This window comes from Hyperoodon ampullatus (assembly GCF_949752795.1).
Source record: "Hyperoodon ampullatus genome assembly, chromosome: 2".
NCBI classification, from domain to species: Eukaryota; Metazoa; Chordata; class Mammalia; order Artiodactyla; family Ziphiidae; genus Hyperoodon; species Hyperoodon ampullatus.
The window spans coordinates 174,881,081-174,903,670 of NC_136915.1; the positions used below are offsets into that span (position 1 = coordinate 174,881,081).

General features: G+C 40.7%; 1 protein-coding gene across 11 annotated transcripts in view; it reads left to right on the forward strand.

Annotated features, from left to right (window-relative positions):
* Positions 1-20,418: 20,418 nt before the first annotated feature.
* CDC42BPA (CDC42 binding protein kinase alpha) overlaps positions 20,419-22,590 on the forward strand; it is a gene marked incomplete at both ends in the record, with an annotated part of 303,526 nt that continues 301,354 nt past the window's right edge. For all 11 annotated transcript variants that reach the window (XM_079719570.1, XM_079719575.1, XM_079719576.1 and 8 more), the window contains one exon: positions 20,419-20,596. In XM_079719570.1, coding sequence (XP_079575696.1) covers positions 20,419-20,596 — 178 coding nt within the window. The remainder of the gene's footprint in view (positions 20,597-22,590) is intronic.

The following is a 22,590-nucleotide window of genomic DNA, read 5'->3' on the forward strand; positions in this document are numbered from 1 at the left end:
AGTTGGAAGTTTATAACAATCATTTTTGAGTGACATAAATGCAAAAAAATCTCAATCATCTGTCTGACTGAAATAGGAAAACTTGTATTTCTTTCACCATTGTTTTACTGCAGGCTCATGAAGCTATTTTTATAAAACTCTTATTTTTTCATGGGGGGAGAAAGTTCAGTACAAAAATGTTGACTTAAAATCCAAACAAAAATTTTCTAGGGCAGTCTTCAGTAAATGGGTGACTATACTGTAGTCTTAAATTTTATTCTTTAAAGTTTTGGGGGTTTCAATTTTCACTGACTTGACTGATTTGGGCAAGGTGACTAGTCTTTCTGAACTTCCTTTACCAAAGTAAGATTGGCTATAGTTTATGCAATAGACTACAGTGACTATTGTTATTTGTTTGCCCAGCAAGATTTCCCAATACCTTTCTTTGGTTAACATTTCCTGCCCTAGGAGTTCTTCCCTGGGATTTCTTGATTTGGAGTCTGAGGAGGAATAGCCCTGCCCCTGAGGTCAGGTGCTTGAGGCATATGAAGGCATGTATAAGGGTGGGAGGGTAGAGAAGGTAGTCATCTTCCCATGAACAGAAGTCTGTCTGTAGTAGAGGATACAATTAAGCAGAGACAGAAATGAGCAACATATGGGCGGAGGGTGGGGGGTGGAGCCATTGAGAACACTATGAGCATGAACAAGAGTAAGACGTTCCTTGCCTTCTTTCCAATACCAGAAGCCCAGGTCCTGTAGGTCCAGATCAATCCCTTTGATCCTATGAAGTACCCCATTATCACAAGCCTCATGAACTATGATATTCCCTTTTATGCTAAAGTTAAATTTATAGTTAGATTTCTGATATCTGCAACCCAAAGAATAATTTTTTTTTAAATTTATTTTTGGCTGCGTTGGGTCTTTGTTGCTGCCCATGGGCTTTCTCTAGTTGCGGCGAGTGAGGGCTACTCTTCCTTGTGGTACGCATGCTTCTCATTGCAGTGGATTCTCTTGTTGCAGAGTATGGGCTCTAGCCACATGAGCTTCAGTAGTTGTGGCACATGGGCTTCAGTAGTTGTGGTGCGCAGGCTCTAGAGAGCAGGCTCAGTAGTTGTGGCGGACGGGCTTAGTTCCTCCGTGGCATGTGGGATCTTCCCAGACCAGGGCTTGAACCCATGTCCCCTGCATTGGCAGGCAGATTCTTAACCACTGTGCCAACAGGGGAGCTGTTCTTGTTAATTTTATCGTATGGGGTTTTATATAGGGCAGTGCAAAATTTAGCATGCATTAAATCACCTGGAGGACTTGTTACAACACTGCTGGGCCCCATTCTTAGAATTTTCTTTGTTATTCAGTCAGTCTGGAGTGGAGGCCTGAGAATTTGTATTTCTAACAAATTTCCAGGTAATGTTTTTTGTTTGTTTGTTTGTTTTTTTGCGGTACGCGGGCCTCTCACTGTTGTGGCCTCTCCCGTTGCAGAGCAAAGGCTCCGGATGTGCAGGCTCAGCGGCCATGGCTCACGGGTCCAGCCGCTCCGCGGCATGGGGGATCTTCCCGGACCGGGTCACGAACCCGTGTCCCCTGCATCGGCAGGTGGACCCTCAACCACTGCGCCACCAGGGAAGCCCTCCAGGTAATGTTAATGCTGCTGGTCCAGAGATAGCATTTTCAGAAACACGGATTAAGGGTTAACACAAATCTTTATACAACCAGAGCTCTTGAGTAAGGAACAGCTCCTCATTAAGCAATGAACTCCCCATCATCGAAAATATTCAGGAAGCAGCCAGGTGAAGATTCTTCAGGGATGCTCATAGAAGGGATTTTGCATAGTGTGGAAAATTACACCACACTTCTAGGTTCCCTTCTAATACTAAAATTCTTTTTCTTTTAAATTTCTTCTAGGTGGAGAGAAGCAAAAGAACAACGAAACACTCTGGTTCTTCCAAATAACAGAGAAACACAGGAAAACTGAATGTGTTCCTGCCACAAATTCAGACTTGCTCAGTAAAGCAAGCACCACAGTGCATTTCCATATTGACTTTGGGAAAAATACACTGCCATGTTTATGAAGTTCTGTAGTCAATCAGCAAACACAAATTTAGCCCATATTCAAGTTTGCTAATAAAGCATATTATTATGTCCGCACTCCCCAAACCCAATGTAGCAACTACAAATTACATACATGGATAACTATATCCAGAGGTTATTTTATAAAATGTTAAAAATTCTAACTTGAGGAGGCAATCAATTTTACCAGCTCCAGAAGTTCAATTCTGTTACCATTACTAACAGTTAAATCTAACAGTCTACTAGAATTATCACATGGGGAAAAAAGTCCTTTGTTTCCTCTTTAAATTTTTGAGAAAGAACAAATTGTGTGGACCAAACATGATAGTGAAAATATTATAGTTTTACTGGGTATTATATTTTCATTGTGTTGTGACCACCTCTCAGGATTATTTTTTTTTTAAATTTCTAACACAGGGCATTGTCTATTTTTGAGTAATACATCCATAGTTACGTGCAGCTGGTAGAACAAGAACAGACACACCAATTGTTGGGCAATGTCTATGATGTCCTGTTGTTTAATATGTTGAATATCACCTCTGACTAATGATTTCTTAGAAATCATTCTTAAAGGCACAAGCCTCAGGAGGAATTCTTTGATAAAAAAAATGAGACACAAAATAACACTAAGTTATTTTAGTTGTGTTTGTTTGGTTGTTTGTTTTTTAGCCATGGTGCGTGGCTTGCAGGATCTCAGTTACTCAGCAAGGGACTGAACACAGGTCACAGCAGTGAAAGCTCTGAATCCTAACCACTAGGCCACCAGGAAACTCCCTTTGTGTTTTGAGACTTCAAAAATTTAACCAGGCTATATTAGTCTTAAGATACTTTATTATTTTTTTAAAAATAAATTTATTTATTTTATTTATTTATTTTTGGCTGTGTTGGGTCTTCACTGCTGCATGCAGGCTTTCTCTGGTTGCGGCAAGAGGGCGCTACTCTTCCTTGTGGTGTGCAGGCTTCTCATTGCAGTGGCTTCTCTTGTTCCAGGGCATGGGCTCTAGGTGCGTGGGCTTCAGTAGTTGTGGCATGTGGGCTCAGTAGTTGTGGCTTGCAGGCTCTGGAGCGCAGGCTCAGTAGTTGTGGTGCACGGGCTTAGTTGCTCTGCGACATGTGGTGTCTTCCCAGACCAGGGCTCGAACCTGTGTCCTCTGCACTGGCAGGCGGATTCTCAACCACTGCACCATCGGGGAGCCCCAGTCTTAAGATACTTTTAAAAAAGAAACTAATGAAAATGAAGTAATTATCAATATTTCATGCTTTTGAAACTCTACACATACGGATCTGCCACTTACTAGTCTTGTCAATTTGGGCAAATTTCAAGATTACACAAGCTCCCAAAAGCTCAGTTTTCTCATCTCTAAAATGCAGAGATTGGGATGGATGTTCTTTATAGTCCTTTCAAAGCTAACATTCTGCAGCCTCCTGGGGGAGGGATAGCATAATGATTCACTAAGAGTTTTCTTTAAACAATCTCAGTTTATTGAAGTTCCCAGAGTTCAGGAGTTTGAATCCATTCCATATGTTTATTTAGGAAGTAGAGACACTGAGAATGAGCAGTATATAACTAAGCTTCATGGGAAATGGTTACTTCATAAAAGAAGAAAATGTGAAACTCTGGAACTGGGCAGAAACCTGTGTATCAGAATAGTGGGCTTGTGGAGAAGTGTTAGGAGGAAGACTGGTGCAACCCACTATTTATGGAGGTTCTTCCCTCTCCCAAAGCAGCATACCACCACAGTGGTTTCTTAATGGAATTTCACAGTATGATCTATGGTAGATAAATTATTAACTTTCCTATATGGGGAGATGGAAGTAAAAGAAGAAAGTAATTTTTCCAGGTTTATGCAATGAGGAAGTGTAAAATTCAGACTTAAAAGCTTGAAATTTGGGAGAAGACATGGTCATGTGAAGATACTGGAGAATTAATTTAAAATGTAGAAAGTCAATGTTGGCTGAGTTTCCTTTTCTATCAATATAAAAACTAAATAACTTTAAAGGAAATAATTGTGGAGGAACATTACATCATCACTATTTACAAAAGAAACCATTCAAAGTACTATGCTAACTCACTTTCAACTGCTGTTGAAAATCAAAAAACAAAATCAGAATCACAAATGAAATTTGGTATGTTTAAGTATAAATCGGCATAATTCAGGTGAGCACAGTTAAAATGACAGATAAACTGTGTGTTAATAAGTGCAAAATACTGAAGATTTTGTGCAAAGGAGAGTATATATATTAAGTCTGAGTCTCCTAGTTTGAAAGGGATTAACCAAACTTGATAGAAGTAAAGCCAAAGAAAACATACACTTCATCTGTGGAGAAAATAAAAAATGCTTAAATCTCTCTCGATGATGGCATAAGGCTGGCTATAAGACAATTAGGTCCTTGCAAAGATCAGTTCTCACATATTCAGTTAATAATATAAAACACACAGTCTTTACCACTCTGTTGAGCCTGCTGGCATAATTCACAGCAGACAAAAGAAATATATCCTTTGGCAACTTTTGGCTCACTATCCAGAGAGTCTGATGTCTGATATATTTAATAAAACAGTGAAGCTTGATATTGTATTTCTACTGAGCAGAAATATCTCAAGAATGCCCAGAGAGAAAATAAATAAGAATGTGATTCTAGTAGAGGAGTTGAAACAAATGTGAAGACAGAGGAACATCAAAGTAGAAAAAAAAATTAGACTTAGTTTCACATGCTAAACATTTTTAATTTACTGGGCATTTATTATATGTTGGCATCAGTCTGGAAGATCATACATCCATAAATCTATAATATAAATAAGATTTTTTAATATCTTAAAATAGATTATTAAAATATGGTTGACTATACCATATTACCATGTTTAAAAGCAAATTCAGACAATAACTGTGGCTATAATAAAACAGTTGTTATAGCCACAATAAACAAGGCTAGAGGAAAGGAAGAGGAACTGGAGTGGTAGAAGGAGGTTCAACAGACTATGCCTGCAGCATATTGGATGGTCAGTAAAATGGAACTTAGAATGAGGCTCTGTAGTAAAGCACTTATCTAGTATCTTTATACGTCTTCACATGACTGCCCAAAGAATATAGTTGTTTTAACTATTTTTTCTTACCTTCTGTATTATTGCTGCTCTGACATTTGGGGCCTTACAGATCTGGGGAACCGCCATCCCAGGGTTAACTAATTCCTAGAGAGGCAAACAACTTTCCTGCCAGCATACTTTTGACGTGCCAACAACACCCTCCACCAATTTCCTTTTCTCATACTTCTTCACTCTGGGATATTATCTCCTGCTCTAATCAGCACAGTACCAGGTATTGGACAATTGGGAACCATCCCTACAGTCCAGAGACTATCAAAATTATTCAGACTATCCAATCATAAGTTTGTATTTCTTGCTTACCTTGCTTCTCCCATTCCTTTCTGTGTAAACTGCAATAAAAGCTCCTGCCTACAGTTTGCCCCTCTCTCTGCTGGCTCATCTTGCTTTGGTGCTTCCCTCTGTGGCCCTGCATGGTGTGGTGTAGCATGGCATGCCACCTATTTCTGGGAATTGTGAGTAGAAGAAAAAAACTTCCTTCTTAATGGCAATCATTTTTTTGTCTCTTTGTCTAACTTGCCTGCTCAAAACAAGTGCCAGGTACATTTTTAGAGCAATTGTGTTATGCAAATTTACTGAATTTCTCAACTATCCAAATAGACTGTTCTAACTTAATACATTCTTCTGAGGTTGTCTGTTAGCCTATTACATATTACAGTCCCCAGGCCACCTTAACCTTGCTGCATGTCTTCACTCAGCACTTTAATGATACTGTGGCTATGATATTACAGTGGACTCTTTTGGATGACCCTGCAACCTTTCCTATTATTTTGGAAAATGAGAAATGAGTCCTCTCTTCTCAAATTAGTCCTTTGTTTGGTGCCATGCTTTTCTCTGTCCAGTGGATAAGCATGCAATCAAACTAGGTCAGCTAAACATTGTTAGCCTGAAATTTGGTTCTTACATCACATGATACAAGGATAAAAAATGTTGAAGCTGATTTATCCTATCATTGGCACCTGGAAGAAATGACCATTAGTTCTTGCTGTCTAGATCCTAACAGCTGTCTTGGTGATTCTGGCTTTCCTTTGATTTTGTGAGCTATCTCATAAGCTTCCAGCAAATTCCTTAAGTTAGCATTGGTTTCTGTTGCTTGCAACCATAGAATCCCAACTGACTTATGAATACAGTAAATAGAGACACTTTATGCAAAACTGACTGTTAAAGTAAATTCACAAGGGTTTCCAAAAGTTCAGGATGTATTAAGAGAATTTGTGTGCACAAGTATTTTGTGAAATGGTAAGCAGCATATAGCATTGGCCTCTAGTCTTCCCTCTGCTCTTCTTCCTTACCCACCCCTTACTCTAAACCAAAAGCCAGGCTCTGGTATATATATTCAGGTTTAAGCATAATTTATTGGTCACTCTATATCAGTGGATGGAATCACTGCACTGGGATGAAATATTTGTTGTACAAGAATGGGTTCCCTTCTGGACTCCTCCCTCTAGGAAGTTAGACAAGTGAGGTAAAGCCTAAGTCTCTTTCTTAAGAGTGGAGACTCACCCAGGGCTCTCTCATCCCTCACCAAAGTGTAAGGCAGCCAGTGGGATAAACTCTCACTGTCTTCTTCTCTTTGGATGCCTTTTCCCCCCCTTCCCATTCTGTGAATAATCTGAGAAGCCCTATGCTTCTGCCATGATCTGAGAAGGCATGAGGTAGACAAGTTTAGGCTTTGAGACAAACCATCTCTTTTGTGACCGTCCCTTTGGATCTTTTGCTTCATATTTGGTGGATATGACCTCGCCAGGCAGAGGAGTGAAAAGATCTGAGAATCAAGTTCAGACTTCCAGTGGAAAAACACAAAGTAGGCCTTTAGGTCTACTTAAGTTTGAAGCTATTCAGATTTAACTTGAGTCCTCTGCTAGAAATTCAAAGCTCCAGCCAATGATAAGGTAACTTGTTGTATCTCCTGAGCATATATTTGTCTTGAGTATCACATCCTTCAAGTCAGTGAGTACACATTAATGTGGCTTTATCTATTGTTTATAGTTGTCATCCGTTCTGGAATGTTTAGTGTTCATTCCCTACTGGTTGTCCTTTTGACATTTTGAATATCATCTCTTATATCCTTAATATCATACCCAATGCCTCCTAAATGCAATTTTTATATTTGTGGTACATGTCAAAAAGGGTCACAGTCGTTCATACTTCCATATATCTACACTCTTTATAATGTGAAGGTGAAGTCCATTTTCCCATTTGCTGAACCTAGGCTGGATTTGGGACTTTGCATTAGCCAATGCAGTGTGGCAGAAGTGACGGTGTACCAATTCCAATCCTAGGCTTTTAGAGGCCTTGTGTGTTTCTCTTTGCACTGTTGGGACTCCTGACTTTGCCATGTGAACAAGTCAAGGCTAGCCTGCTGGAGAATGTGAGACCATGCGGATCAGAGCAGAGTCAGCTCAGTTGTCCCAGCTGAGGCTCTAGACATGTGTGAGAGCCCACCCAAGAGTGACAAAATCGATCTGTAGCTGGCCACAGATGCATGAAGAAACCTAGCAGAAAAACTGCTAAGTGGAGCTTGAACTGCTGGCTCTAGTATCATGAACTTTATAAATGGTTGTGTTAAGCCACTAAATTTTGAAGTGGTTTGTTATGCAACAACATCAAAAGTGCTAACTGGTGTAATATATTACTTATTATTCATAGTAAAAAATAGACTTATCCAGCAATAAAGACAACTTTGAAAAGCAATAAGATCCTTGTCACTGGGATCTCTAAGCATCTCTAAGTTAATAAAACATCTATTGAGCATGGACTCAAAAAACCAATTGGTCATGTAATGACAGTGTAATAGAAGTGACAGATGCTGAAACACAAGCATCAACTTCTAAGTCATGGTCGTGTCTTTAATATCTTCCCACTGTTGCTACTACACTTCAGGTAAACTCATGTTTTTGAGTTTTAGTTGCATGATCAATAAAATAGACACAGTAATCTTTCTCCATCTTAAGCTAATCACATATTCCTTCTATACAACTGAGAACTCAAGTTAGATTAAATATACATATGAAGCACTATCACATGAGGAGAATAAATCTCTTAAGGAGAATATCTTGATAAATATATCACCTAAGGTATGAATATCCCCAAATAAAAGTATCATTAAAGAAATAATCAGGCTAGAACATAAATGATCAAACTGAATTATTACAGTGGGCCCTCAGTATTCGTGGGTTTCACATCCATGCATTCAATCAACCATGGGTCGAATATATTAAAAAAAATTTTCAGAAAGTTCCAACTAGCAATACTTGAATAATTTACATAGCAGTTACATTGTATTTATGACTATTAACATAGCATTTACATCGTATTAGTTATTATAAGTAAGCTAGAGATGATTTAAAGTATAAGGGAGGATTTGTGTGGGTTATATGCAGATACTGTGCATTTTATGTAAGGGACTTGAGCATCTGTGGATTTTGGTATTCAAGGGCGGATCCTGGAACCAATCCCTGTCAGATACCAAAGGACGGCTGTAATTATGAAATATTAAATACTGTAGAAAATTTAAACTTATATTTACATAGAAGGCTGAAGAGAAAAATGAGTTATTAAAACTTCCAGAAGGATAGAGGTAAGAGTGGCACTAACAGAGTTCTCAGCACAGTTAACAGCTAAGCATCAAGTTCCCAAACAGACTTTCTTAATCATCCATCAGATTTTTAATTTTTTTCTGAAATGAAATGAATAACTTACTTGTCCATGCCAGGAACTTTCATGATGTATATTTCAAGATGATGTATATTTCATATACATAAGTATTTACATCCTGATGATTTAAATTTTTTAATTGTGAAAAACACACAAAACTTACCATCTTAACCATTTTTAAGTAGTCCAGAAGTATATTCACATTACCTTCTGGTGATCTTTAAAGAATTAATGACAGATGAAATGTTGCAAAAGTGGGAGTATCAGAAACATATTTTAAAGCCTCTGCATACATGGGAGCTTAAGGCCTTGAACTGTTGTATCAAAAATGTGGCCCAATTGTGACTCTTATTTTGTAGAATTGTCCCTGGGAATGTTTACGCAGAGGCTGCATGACTCCTGAACTGGGTACGATAATGATTTTTCCAGTTCAGAAACTTCAGTGCCTGCTGCTTTGAATCTTGTTCATGCGTTCCATAATCACTTATTCAGCTCCTAGTCTGTGCTAGTGCACTGTTAGGGACCACAGGTGCGAAGTTGAATGGGAGTAGTCCGGTGGAGCCACGAGTCCTCAGGGTACCTTACTGTGGTTCCTTTTTATGAGTTGGCTTTTTCTAACAGATAGAACTATCAAGCTCATTAAGTTTCTCTTTGTTTTGTCACCATGGACTTTGGTAACAGACAGGCTGGGTCCCAGTTCCAACTCCGCCACTTACTTTCTACACCTGTTTCCTCATCTGGAGATAATAATGCTGCCTAATTCATGGGGGTGTTGTGAGGATTAAAGAAATGATGTGAGAAACATGTTCAGAACAGACCCCACACTGAACATATGATCAGATTTTTCTGTTTCTCACTGCCCTCATGGAATGTCCCATGCATAGACTTTTCTTTCATCCCTCTACCTACCTGCCACCAATTGTCAGGAAAAATTATATGCCTTTCATGCTCTTCCTTCAGCCCTGTCTCTTCTAGGTAAGGTAGTTCATCTAAATTTATATGAATGTGTTAATAGGCGCTAACTTCATGTTATGTCTCTCGTAATGCACTTACCAGAAGCTTATTTATTGAGACAGATTATCTCTAGTAAATATTTACAAATGAATCTTCATTTATTATTATTAGAAGTTAAGGGGAAAAAGTAATTGGAAGGTAAGAAGGAAAAAGAAGGAAAGAGAAATGGGAGAAGACTAAAAAAGAGAAAGGACACATAAAGGGGGAAGGGAAGGTAGGCAGAGGAAAAGGGGGAAGAAGTAGATAAACGGAAATAGCTACAGAAAGATACATTAGCAGAGATTGAAGAGAGATCAAGGTAAAAACAGAGGGAGAGAACAAGAGAGAGCTGGGGAGAGAATTGTTTGTATTCTCAAAGTTCACAGAGACTGGGAAGCAGCCAGCACACTGTCTGGTATGGTCAGTGTGCCTGAGAGACATACTGAGAGACAGTGTCATAGAGGGACACTGTCACCATCTGATTGCTCTTTGAGCTGAGGATGTTCTGCCTTCATTATTTTTTTCTAATGACTTTCCTTTAGAAGGCTAACTTGCTTTTAAACCATGGTTCATAGCTCCACAATAGTTTATTATTTAACCTTCAGAGGTTCCACTCTGAATAGGACTGCCATAACAGACAACTGAAGGAGAAATCATTATTTGAATTTTAGCTCCAGTACATATAAGCTCTAGATTGTATCCAGCCTGTGGAAAATGTTCCTCAACTCGACCTTAACCCAAAGCAGTGTCAGACTGTTGGTGTTAGGCATCATGGTAGGGTATGCAGGGAGATAGTTTTAGGCAGGTGGCATGGGTCCGTGGCTGTTCTGGGTCTAATCAGATGCCAGCAATGATGACTGTCAGGCTCCACCCCATATAGGCCCTGAGTAGGGTAAGCCTGGCCTTATAAGGCACACTGACAACACTGACCATTAGGGAGCAACATCTTGAAATAGGCCCTTGCTTGTACACCTTGGGTCTAGTGCTTCCAAAGTAACATTAGCTCCCAAACACCTCAGAGAGCTTCTACCTGACCCTTATTCTACTTGGTCAGCTTGTATGTCAGGCTTTGCATCTTGGTTTTGGGTTTCTGTTCCAATTCCCTGCTGAAATGAGTCCATCTGTTGTTGGCTGAGACCTGGAAACTCTCATGGATTCCTACCTTTGTATCCTCTTCCCACCTCTTTTAGTAACCAATGCCACCCTAACCTAGAAGGACCACCATAATCCTAGCACCCACATGACAACCATCACTGCCCTTCTCAACCCTGTCCTCATGGAATTAACCACTTGCATATTAAATCACCCGCAGAAGATGTCATTTAACCATGCTTGGAGTTCATTGTATCTCTGTCCCTTCCTGGAGGGCCCTGATTCTTCTGTCCTGGCTTGTTTCCCACAGTGCTGAAGTTAGCTTTTCTTTTCTCCCTATTTGGAAGAATCCCCTCTGTCTGCTCTGTTCTATGAATAATCCAAAGCGTACCAAAATGTGTAGTCTAATTCAACTGCTCAGGAAAATTTCTCTGCTTTATCACCTCCTACCAACCAATCTTTCTCTTCCAACTAAAAGGATATTAACAATATTGTGATACATTTGCTTATAATTTATAAGTGTATCTTTGGGGATTTGTACCATGAAGGTTGAACATCATCCACGTATACTTTTTACTTTGTTCCTGGTGCAGCTTGGGGGCTTGGTGAATGACTTGGGGGAATGAATGAAAGAATGAATGAATGAAAGTAAAACAGTTGAATGGTTTGAAAAAATTGGGAATGATTGCTCTTGTACTTGTTAATGATTAGCTAATACTTTTATGAGATGGTTAATTCCATTTTTAGTATGAAGTACTAAGGATGACACAGTTGTAGTTTTATCACTGCCTAGACAATTTTTTTTTTTTTTTTTTTTTTTTTTTTTTTGCGGTACGTGGGCCTCTCACTGTTGTGGCCTCTCTCGTTGCAGAGCCCAGGCTCCAGACGCACAGGCTCAGCGGCCATGGCTCACGGGCCCAGCCGCTCCACGGCATGTGGGATCTTCCCGGACCAGGGCACGAACCCGTGTCCCCTGCATCGGCAGGTGGACTCCCAACCGCTGCACCACCAGGGAAGCCCCGACAATTTATTTTTATTTAGAGAAAGTGTTTGTTCCACAGTGCTACCTTATACTGTGGCTAGTTATTAAATAAATCGTGCTCTTCTCACAAGGCATGGTGAGTAAAAGGGTTCAGAGAAACTCAGCTCCATTGCTGAGAAAATAATCCACTAATGATCAACAGTTTATACAGGATAACATGTTAGCATTATGAGAATCAAAGTTTCAAGGAACAGGAAAATCTAATGTTACAGTAAAGAAAAATACTTAATTTGTTTCTTCTAACATCATTTCTTAATATTATTCTCTAGCTTCTTATCCTGACCTATGCCACCCGAGTATCTGAAGAAGTGGCTGGAACAAGTCCCAAGTTTTAATACTTACAAAGATTTTTACATTGTTTCTTATCTTCTGCATGGATTTCTGCTTGTACTTTGTAATGTTAGGAACCTTTCTTATTTGAGGAAAGCCCCTCTTGATATCTCAAATTTAATTTTCTTGAATTTTCATTTCCCTTATTCCCATGAATGCCTGGGATGCTCAAGATACCATCCTATTTGTGGATTTATGTTTTGATACATATTATTATTATTATTGCTATACTTTTTGTCGTAAGGAACATTGCTGACAGTGCCTCATTTCATTTGGCTTGTAAGTGCTGATGCTGCTATCCTCTGGGTCAGAGAGAGGTCACAGTCTGTTCTAAAACATAATCGCTGGCTCTACCATATGACTGTGGGTTTAATTAGTCCCCTGTACGGGCACGGAAGCACTGAATCTTACTGCTGAAGGGAGCCTGGAGAGCACATCTGTTCTGATCCCATCACCTTCTGGCAGGTGGATTCCAAACTATTCAAGAGAGATGGCGGTTGAAATCAAATTGAAACGATCATTTTAAAGATCCTCAGATGTTACAACTCCACAAGTTCTCTTTGTGTCTGATTTTGGGGTTTACCAACCTGACAATTAAGAGTTTCTCTTTTTGTCTACATGAAATAAACCCTATTTCAATAAACCGTTCTCTCTGGTTTTGCTCTTCTTTATATGGAAAACAATTGACCAAACTCCTGCAAGAGAATGTCTTTTATGCTTCAAGGTTATAATGAAGTCATTTTCATTTTCCCTTCTTTTTGTTAGACAAGGGGGCTTTGTCTAATTATTAATCAGTTAACTGATATTAGTTTTTTTAGCTTGTATTGGGGTAGGTTAACAAAGCATTTCAACACACAGGCTTTAAAATGAATCTCACCTGGATTGAAAGCCTGACCTTACCGCCTATCAACTTTATAAGTGTTGGAAAGTTACTTAAATTATCTAGTCCTTAGTTTTTCTATATGGAAATTTTATGAACCAAATGTTTCTATCCCACCTAAAATTCATATGTTGAAATCCTAATTCTCAATGTGATGGTATTAAGAGGTGGGGCCTTTGGGAGGCAATTAAGGTCATGAGGGTGGAGCCCTCATGAATGGGATTAGTGACCTTATAAGAAGAGACATGAGAGAGCTTGTTTCCTCTCTCTCTACTCTCCACCATGTGAAGGTACAATGAGAAGCCAGCCATCTGCAAGCTAGGAAGAGTGTTCTTACCAGGAACCAGTTTGTCCAGCACCTTGATATTGGACTTTCAGCCACCAACTGTGGAAATGAAAGTTTACTGTTTAAGCCACTCAGTCTATGGTAATCTTCTATAGTAGCCTGAGTTGATTAAGACAGGAAATAATAATAGTTTCTGCCCTATAAGGTTGTTAAGAGGATTCAGTGAATGGAACGTCCTTAGTTTGGTACTTGACATAGAAGGTGCACAATTAATGTTAGCTGTTATTAGTGTTGCTTGATGGTCACTGTACAACAAAGGATATGGCTATCACATCTTGTTTTCCCAACCTCAATAACCCACATAAAGTGGTTATTCTGTTCCATTCTATTTGTTACAAGTGATTCACTAAGATTGACCTAGATTCAAGGTGCAGACTCAACCATCAATGAGAGAAGTGTTGAACAATTTGTGACATGTGTTTTCAAACCAGTGTATATAGTATTTAAATCCTTAAGACTAATTGAGATCACCTAGGGAATAGGTGTAAATAGAAAAGAGAAAAGGGTTCCAAAGACTGAACGCTGAGACACTCCAATTTTTAGAGATCAGGCATACAAGGAGGACCTAGCAAAGAAGACTGAGGAGTGGCCAGTGAGGGAGGAGAAGATAAGGAGAGTGCAGAAGCCAGGTGAAGACAAGTATTTCAATTGTGTGTGTGTGTGTGTGTGTGTGTGAGATTAGTGCTATCAAAACTGCTAAAAGATCAAATGAAATGTAAAATGAGGATTGATAATCTGGCTTTGATAATCTGGAAGTCACAGTAACCTTGGCAGAGAGATTTCTAGAGTGGGGTAAATGGATTCTTCAACTCAGTTCTTCTGCTGCCAGCCCCTAGGTCCTGGCTGTGTCACCACTAGCCCCACCTCTGGATTGAGAAGAACACATTGGCTTAACTGGCTTGGTTTCTGTCCACACCCATGGCATGGAGCCTTTTGCCAAATGTTTCCTGCTGATGGAATTTATAAGAGAATGGCACCTATCTTCTTAATATCCAAATTTACTAAACTGCTGTGAGGGGGGCAATATCTGTATTATAATGTTTGATCCTAAACATATTTTTGAAAATTCCATTTATAGTAGAGCTTGTTTATGTAGAGCTTTAATGAGAAATTTAAATGCAAGATCTAAAGATAGGGCAAGGTAGGCAAGATCCACTGATCAGCAAGTGGGAAGTATTGGTCTGTGAACCTGAATAAACATGCCCTAGATGAGGACAGTTTGTATGGTTGGGTTTTTAGTTTGTTTTTTTTTTGAGAAATTAAAACAAAGCGAAATAAATATGAAAAGGGAGGAGTAAAAACTGCTCCTAGGTTAAAACCATGCCACTTTAAAATCCACTTAATTATTGTTCAAAGATAAGACGTTTGCTTTATTGCTTTTTTTTTTTTTTTTAATAGTTTGGGTAAAACTGAAACTGTGTTGATTATATGTATGTAAATCCTTGGCCTGTTTGTCTTTACAGCCATTCCACATCCATCACCTGCTCTGCTCTGTATCTTTGGGGACAATGCATGCAGGCTCTCTTTCACAAGCTCTGTGTTAGCTGCAAATAGTGGGGGATTCGCGATTCGCGGTAAGGAGATTTTCCTTCCCCTCTCTCTGCCTAGGCAGCCTCCCTGGTAGCCCTTGTACCTCCTCTGGGCTCCAGCTCCCTCCAGGCCTGGTTTTAGCTTCCACCAGCCTTGGGGGTAGTAGCAGGTGCTGCCACCAAACTGTGGGTCACCTCACTCTCCCCTGTTTGTTTCCTCAGCTCTTCCATCACCTGTGTACCCATTTCTCATAATTAAGGTCTCTCTGGTTTAAATACATAGGTGATTTCTCTCTTTCTGGTTGGATCCTGATCCATCATATGTGTTTCCCTCCTCTGCCCTGATGTCAATTTCTAACGTCCAAATATGTGAATTAACAACTATATCCCACTGCTTCCTGGTTACAACAGGAAGGAGGAGCTGGGTTTATGGAATTCTGCAGATCTTTCTGACCTCTCTCGTATAATGGTTAAAACCATGGGCTTAGGCCTGGTGTTGACTCCCAGCTCCTGTGTCACTTGCTAGCTGTGTGGCCATTCACAAGTTATCCAAGATATCTCTAAACCCGTTTCCTTATCCATGATATGGAAATGATACTTTGTCTACTCCATATGGTTATAATGATTGAATAGACTAATATCCTCAAAGTACTCAGGAGAGTATTTACACATTGTAAGTGTTCTGTAAAAGAGGTAATTATTAACTACAAAGTCTCCCTTTTTTATAACATAAGCCTTTGCAGCTGGTATTACTCATGTCACGAGTCAGACATGAAGTGAGGACAAGCATTTGCTGGCGTTTTATCCTCAGAGGGCTCTAAACCTAGTCAGTCATTTGCAGGGTCAGGATGTGCTAGTTGGGCTGAAAGGTGATGTAGTAAAATATCCGTGTGTTACTATACATGAAGCCCTGCTGTGGCACTCACCTTGCTTTTGGCCCTGTTCTCCATCATTGAACCTATAGTTATTCTGGAGTAAGATACAGCAAGGTAAGAGTGGGGCTGGTTGTTATAAATTGGTGGATCAATTCTGTTCTTAGGCCAGAGTTGGAGGATTTGTTGGACTAGGCTTAATGACTCCTGTCTTGTTTTATTCTTTTCACTCTCCTATCTCTCTGTCCTCTCCTGTCCTATTTCTTTTCTGAAAGGTCAGAATAATACCCAGCATCTTCATAAAACTTTTCCTGATTATTTCAAACAATTTGTGTTTGCAGTGGTATACATCTAATCTCCAGGCCCCCAAGCAAAATTTCACAAAGAAGACCTCCTCCAGGTTTTTTATCCAAAGAAAAAAGTGCTACCCTGCCATGCAGCCTGTAGCACTCATGTTTTGCAGGATCACTTCAAGCACTGTAGGGCTGCTGGAGCTGCACCTTTCTTTGGTTTCATTAACAAGAATGTTCACACTTCAACCCAAACATTTAAAATAACACCCACACCATGTGTTTAGGGTCTAGTTAATTATTAAGTCTGAGCTTGAATTATTCAAGCAAAATTGATTGGGTTCAACCTTCTTCCTTCTCTTGTGCTTTTTTTAAAAAATAAAAATAATAAGTTCTCCCCTTTACTCTCTAAATAATGTGGAAAAGGTTATTAAGCAACCATCAGTACCCTGGACTGTGGGTGGTACCCAAGTGCTAACAGAATAGGTAGAGAGAAAACTGGCAGCATGACTCTTTTGTTAAAAAACATATCTGTACCTCATATACTTCCACTGTTAATTAGCATTTATTGAGACAATGTGTTATAGGTTCTCTCTTTTTTTTTTTTTTTCGGTACGCGGGCCTCTCACTGTTGTGGCCTCTCCCGCTGCGGAGCACAGGCTCCGGACGCGCAGGCTCAGCGGCCATGGCTCACGCGCCCAGCCGCTCCACGGCATGTGGGATCTTCCCGGACCGGGGCACGAACCCGTGTCCCCTGCATCGGCAGGCGGACTCTCAACCACTGCACCACCAGGGAGGCCCTAGGTTCTCTTTTAAACTCTTCTTTAGAGTTACTTACAAGTTGGATAAGTAGGTATCTTAGAGTCAGCTCTGTGGTGCCAAAGCAGAAGAAATTGCCTCTTTCTTTGCTACCCCACCTCATGGTCAACTGAAAGTGTTAAAATGTCTTGGCTTCACCATTAAAAACTATGTTGCTAAAGAATATGTGTTGGGACTTCCCTGGTGGTGCAGTGGTTGGGAGTCCACCTGCCGGTGCAGGGGACATGGGTTCGGGCCCTGGTCCGGGAGGATCCCACATGCCGCGGAGCGAATAAGCCCGTGTGCCGCAGCTACTGAGCCTGTGCTCTAGGACCCATGAGCCACAACTGCTGAAGCCCGCGTGCCACAACTGCTGAGGCCCCAGTGCCTAGCGCCCGTGCTCCTCAACAAGAGAAGCCACAGCAATGAGGAGCCCGCACACCACAATGAAGAGTGGCCCCTGCTCGCCCCAACTAGAGAAAGCCTGTGTGCAGCAACAAAGACCCAACACAGCCAAAAATAAATAATAAATAAATTAAAAAAAAAGAATATGTGCTGACCTGAGAACATGTTCATAATATATTGCTAAGTGAAAACAGGAGGCTATAAAACTGGCTTCTGTTATGCATCATTTTATTAAAATACATAGGAAAGAGACTTGAAAAATAAACACCAAAATATTATTATCTGTTAGGATTAAACATTTCTTTTTGCTTTTCTATTACTTTTATAATTAGCCAATACACACACAAAGATGTCATGGCCATAAATGATCCATCTTTTGTCTGAATCTATGTAAGTATCACATGTGTCAAGAGCTTACTGGAAGTAATGTCTCCTTATATAAGCCATGCAAGTGTAGATTTCACAAGAGTCACAATATTTTGTGAATGACAGCAACTTGAATAATTAAGCTTAGCCTTCATTTTTAGACTTCATTTCTAGACCTTCATTTCTAGTTCTTCCTCAGATTTCATATTAGTAAGATGTGAAAAATTGTGGCAATTGTAGGCATTAACATAGAAAACATAACTGCCTCATGGGTGTAGGAAAGGAGTATAAAATAATTGTATTTTGGAGAAAGATTATAAAGGAGATGGCAGTTTTGAGAGGAAATGACAGAAATGCAGTGACCCAGTTTAGTGATTCATTTAAATGTGGGATCTTCCATGAGAATTTTGTAGAGCGCTCTCCTAAAATCAAGATTCAAAAAACCCCCGGAAGGCCCTAAATGGCCTTACCTATTGAATGACTTGCCTTTGCTGCCCAGTTTCTGCATTGGGCTACGTGTGTGCGCGCGCGCATGCGAGCGCGCACAGGGGATGGAGTTTTGGTGAGAGTGGCGAACTGTCTTGACTCCCCTTCATTGGCTGAATCCCCTGTAGGTGGTAACCTAGGCTGGGGATAAAGGCAGCAGCTAGAATAGTTCCGGAGGATAAAACACTATGCTCTACGTAGGGAAACTTTTGGGAATAGACATGGAGAGTTGTTCTTCTCGCACACACACTCAGGACTTGGAGGGTAGCGCGTACATGTCTGTCAGTGTATTTGTCCCGGGAAATGACACAAGAAGTGGTGTAATTGGACACCCAGAAAATTACTTTGGAGTGGTTGAGAACTGAATTTGGGGGGCGGGTAGCGAGCAGGTAAGAGGTGGTGAGAAAAGCACTGTCTTTTACAGATCTGTTGGAAGCCTAAAGCCGTTTGCTTCTGGGCCCCTTTAGCAAACGTGCCAGTCGGGTGGTGCCTCCGAGGACCAGGAGGAAGCCCCGCTTTGCGATCCCTACGAGAAGCCTCGAGGAACCGGGAACGGCGGCGAGGCGGTGGCGCAGTTCCCAACCCGCGCCTGGGTCCTCCCGCCTCCATACCATCCGCCACCATCGCCGCCGCGGCCTCCCTCAGTCCTCCCGTATCCCTGCATTCCACGTTGCGGCAGCCGCAGCCTCTCCGGCCGAAGCGTCCCCACCCTCCCCTCGGGGTGGTGCAGCCGCCGCGCCCCCGGCCCCCACCCGCGCGCCCCCCAAGGCCTGGCATCGGCTCTGCGGGGCCGCAGAACCGGACCTCGACGCGCCGGCTGGGTTCGGGCGGGGGCGGGACGGGGGCGGGGAAGGGAGAGGGCGGGTGCGCGCGTGTCGGGGGGCGGGGGCCGCCATATTGGATCCGGACTCGTCGGCGAGCCTCCGCCTGCGTGCGGCGGGGCCTGGAGCAGCCTCGCGGAGCCCAGGGCGCGAGCGCGAGAGGACGGGGAAGGAGGGGGAGGGGTGGAGGGAAAGGAAGGGAGTGGCTGCGAGCCGGGCTGCGGCAGCCTCTGGTCTCCTCACCAGCGGCACCAACCCCTCCTCCTGCGCCTCGGCCGCTCCCCTCTTTGCGGGGTAAAGATGCCCTTAACCCAGGGGTGTGAAGAAGGGGGAGAACTAGCTGCCGGAGCCGCCCGCGCCGTCGCCGCCGCAGTTGCTGCCGTCCGTGTCCTTTGAATCCAGAAAAGCACCCCTTCGCCAGGGCGTCGGGAGTGTGGGCGGGCGAGCGGGCGGGCGGCCGCGGTGCGGGTGTGGGGGAGACCGGGCTCTGCGCCCGGCGCGGCCCAGGCCGGCGGCCCAGCGACCACCGACATGGAGCGGGCTCGGGCGGCCGAGTAGCCGCCGCTCCTGGAGCCGGGGGCGAGTGCCGTCCGCAGCCAGTCAGGCCCCTGGGAGAAGCGGGGAGAAAAATGAAGAGTTTTCATCGGAATCCGTTGGAAATAGGACTAACTGCAAAGCCTTAAAAAGAAGGACCTCGGGAGGAGAAAGGGAAAGCCTCCTCCGGGGAAGGCTTGGCGTGCTCCGAGTCGAGGGGCTGCTTCAGGGACCTCGCCCCCTCCCTTTCCCTCCGGAGAAATTGCCGCTGATGCGTTATCCAAGTGGTGGTTGGGAGGATTTGCAGCAGAATTTTTGGTTTTCCCTCCCCCTTGTATACATTCTGTTTTTTTCCTTCCTTTTCGATTTTCCTTCTGCTTGGGAAGTGAATTGCTGATGCAGATCGGACTTAATTCATTAATGATGCAACTGGATTCGTTTCAGGATTATGTTGCACGAGTTGAATTTTGAATGAAGGAGAAGAGTTTGTTTTTTTTTTTAAAGAAGTGTTGACTCTTTGGTTCTCAGTACTTTTTAATTATTTTATTTAAATATACGATTTAATTGTATTATTCTTTTAAAAATGTTTTAAATATATTTTATGGTAACTTTCCCTCAAAATATATGTATATGTGTGAAATAGAAGACGCTTCAGTTAAGTGAGGTTACTGGTGTGTTGGATGTTGAATTCAGCACCGGCATTGCATGACAGTTGTTTGAATAACAAGTGGTTTATTTTTAAAACCACACCTTTTAAAGTTTAGGTTCAAATAATCATAGTCAAAATCGGTTCAGTAATTGAAAGAAAAACCAGCAGAAGTTGAAGCAAACATGTCTGGAGAAGTGCGTTTGAGGCAGTTGGAGCAGTTTATTTTGGATGGGCCCGCTCAGACCAATGGGCAGTGCTTCAGTGTGGAAACGTTACTGGATATCCTCATCTGCCTTTATGATGAATGCAATAATTCTCCATTGAGAAGAGAGAAGAACATTCTTGAATACCTAGAATGGGGTAAGTTTGTATGTAAAATAAAAAATTCTTTAGCCATTATGGTTTAATTGTTATAGAGAGTTATCATGTAAACTCTCTGTAATGAGTATATAAATATATATTGTGTGTACACAATATATATTATGTATTTAAATACATTATACATAATGTATATATATATATACAATAAAAGAGTAGACACCAATTACTCAAGGTTTTTTTTTTGTAGTTTTCAGTAAATATTTTCCCAAGAGTAAAAGCATGCTACTCAGTTGTTGCCTAGATTTTTTTTTTTTAACATCTTATTGGAGTATAATAGCTTTACAATGGTGTGTTAGTTTCTGCTTTATAACAACGTGAATCAGTTATACATATACATATATCCCCATATCTCTTCCCTCTTGCGTCTCCCTCCCTCTCACCCTCCCTATCCCACCCCTCTAGTGTTGCCTAGATTTAATGTGGGACTTATGAGGAATGACTTATGTTTTTTGGTCAGCAGTGAGAGATTTTGAATAATTCTGTGATGGGCAGAAATGGATTATTGCTCGCTTTGCCGAGAGCGTGGTGGTATAACAGGCATTCAATTGAAAGATATTTATTAGTGGAAACATTCCTTCCCAGGCTTTGGAAATCACTCTGGAAATGGGAGGAGATATTAAAATATCTTAGGTCAACAGGAACTTGAAGGTGGTCATCAGTGGGTTTTATCACATCTCTATATAGTACATGCAAAGGAAATTACTAAACACGGACTTGCCAAAAATTGTCATGTTTGTAAGATGACATAAATAGTTTAAGAATTTTGTGATAGTATTTGGTAGAGAATGTTTGGGAGCAGCTCCTGCCTGCCTGAGAGTTAGATTTACTCTAAATTTAATTCAAACCTAAAGTGGCTAAATTTTTGTCTTCATTCTCCTAAATATAGATGTGATTTAGAAGAGCTAGGTAGTGGAGTAGATCAGTGATGAGAGCAAATGCTCCATGTGACCTTCAAGCTTGAAGGCTTGGCTTAAGTTCTGTTTCGGATGTTACATGTGAGCAAGTTCCAACATCCACCAGTTCTCTGTGGGAAGAGTACACATCATCACATATCATACTGTGTATAGTACATGGCAGTGTACCTATATTGGTACATTGACTTTTGAAGGATATTAGCTAAAGAAGTTATTTTGTACCTTTGGAATACCAATATTTGAGTTTGTTGGAAAGTTTTTATACTAAAATGTCTTTGTTTCCAAGTAAATCTTTATTTTTCTGAAGTAAAAGTCAATTGGTGATTATTTCGTTTTTTTGACTTGAAATTTATTAAAAATTCGTTTGTCAGGTAAATCACTTATTCAAGATTGCCTACACATCATAACTTTAATTATTCAATTTGTCAGTATCAGAAGTTTTCTAGCAACTTGATGTCATAAGGGTTAAAAAAAATATATGTATGAAATGTGAATAGAATAATTTTTAAAAACATATTACTAGACTCATACTGGGAATGTAAGAATTCTAAATGATCTTTCAAGAGACTGCTCTCTTAAGAATGAAACAGTTTTGACTTTGGTACTGGATTTGTGAATATATGTCCTTTATTTTTATGTGTAGAGTAAAATATTTTATAAAGCATGTGTAGTTTTACACCTCATGTTTAATAAATTTAGAAAAGTTTTAGTTTTTTTTAAGATTTAAAGAAAAGATTTTGATACTTTTAGAGTTTCAGTTCTTGAATTATGGTTTCATAGCGATACTCTAGTCTATGATTATGATTGTCATTTTAATATCTATTATTTCTCATCAGCAAAATGATGGGAGAACTCTTCGTATGTACCAGTTGTAAATGTAATTTAAAAATATGATAAAAAACTATATCCTCAATTGCCTTTTGGTGATTAAAAATTTACATTTATGTTATGAGATATTTTTCTGAATTATCAAAATAATTTATATATATTTTCCGCTAATGTTTTCTTGGATCGTGTTTCTTATATCTGTATTAAAAAAAAACCTTGTTTGTATATATT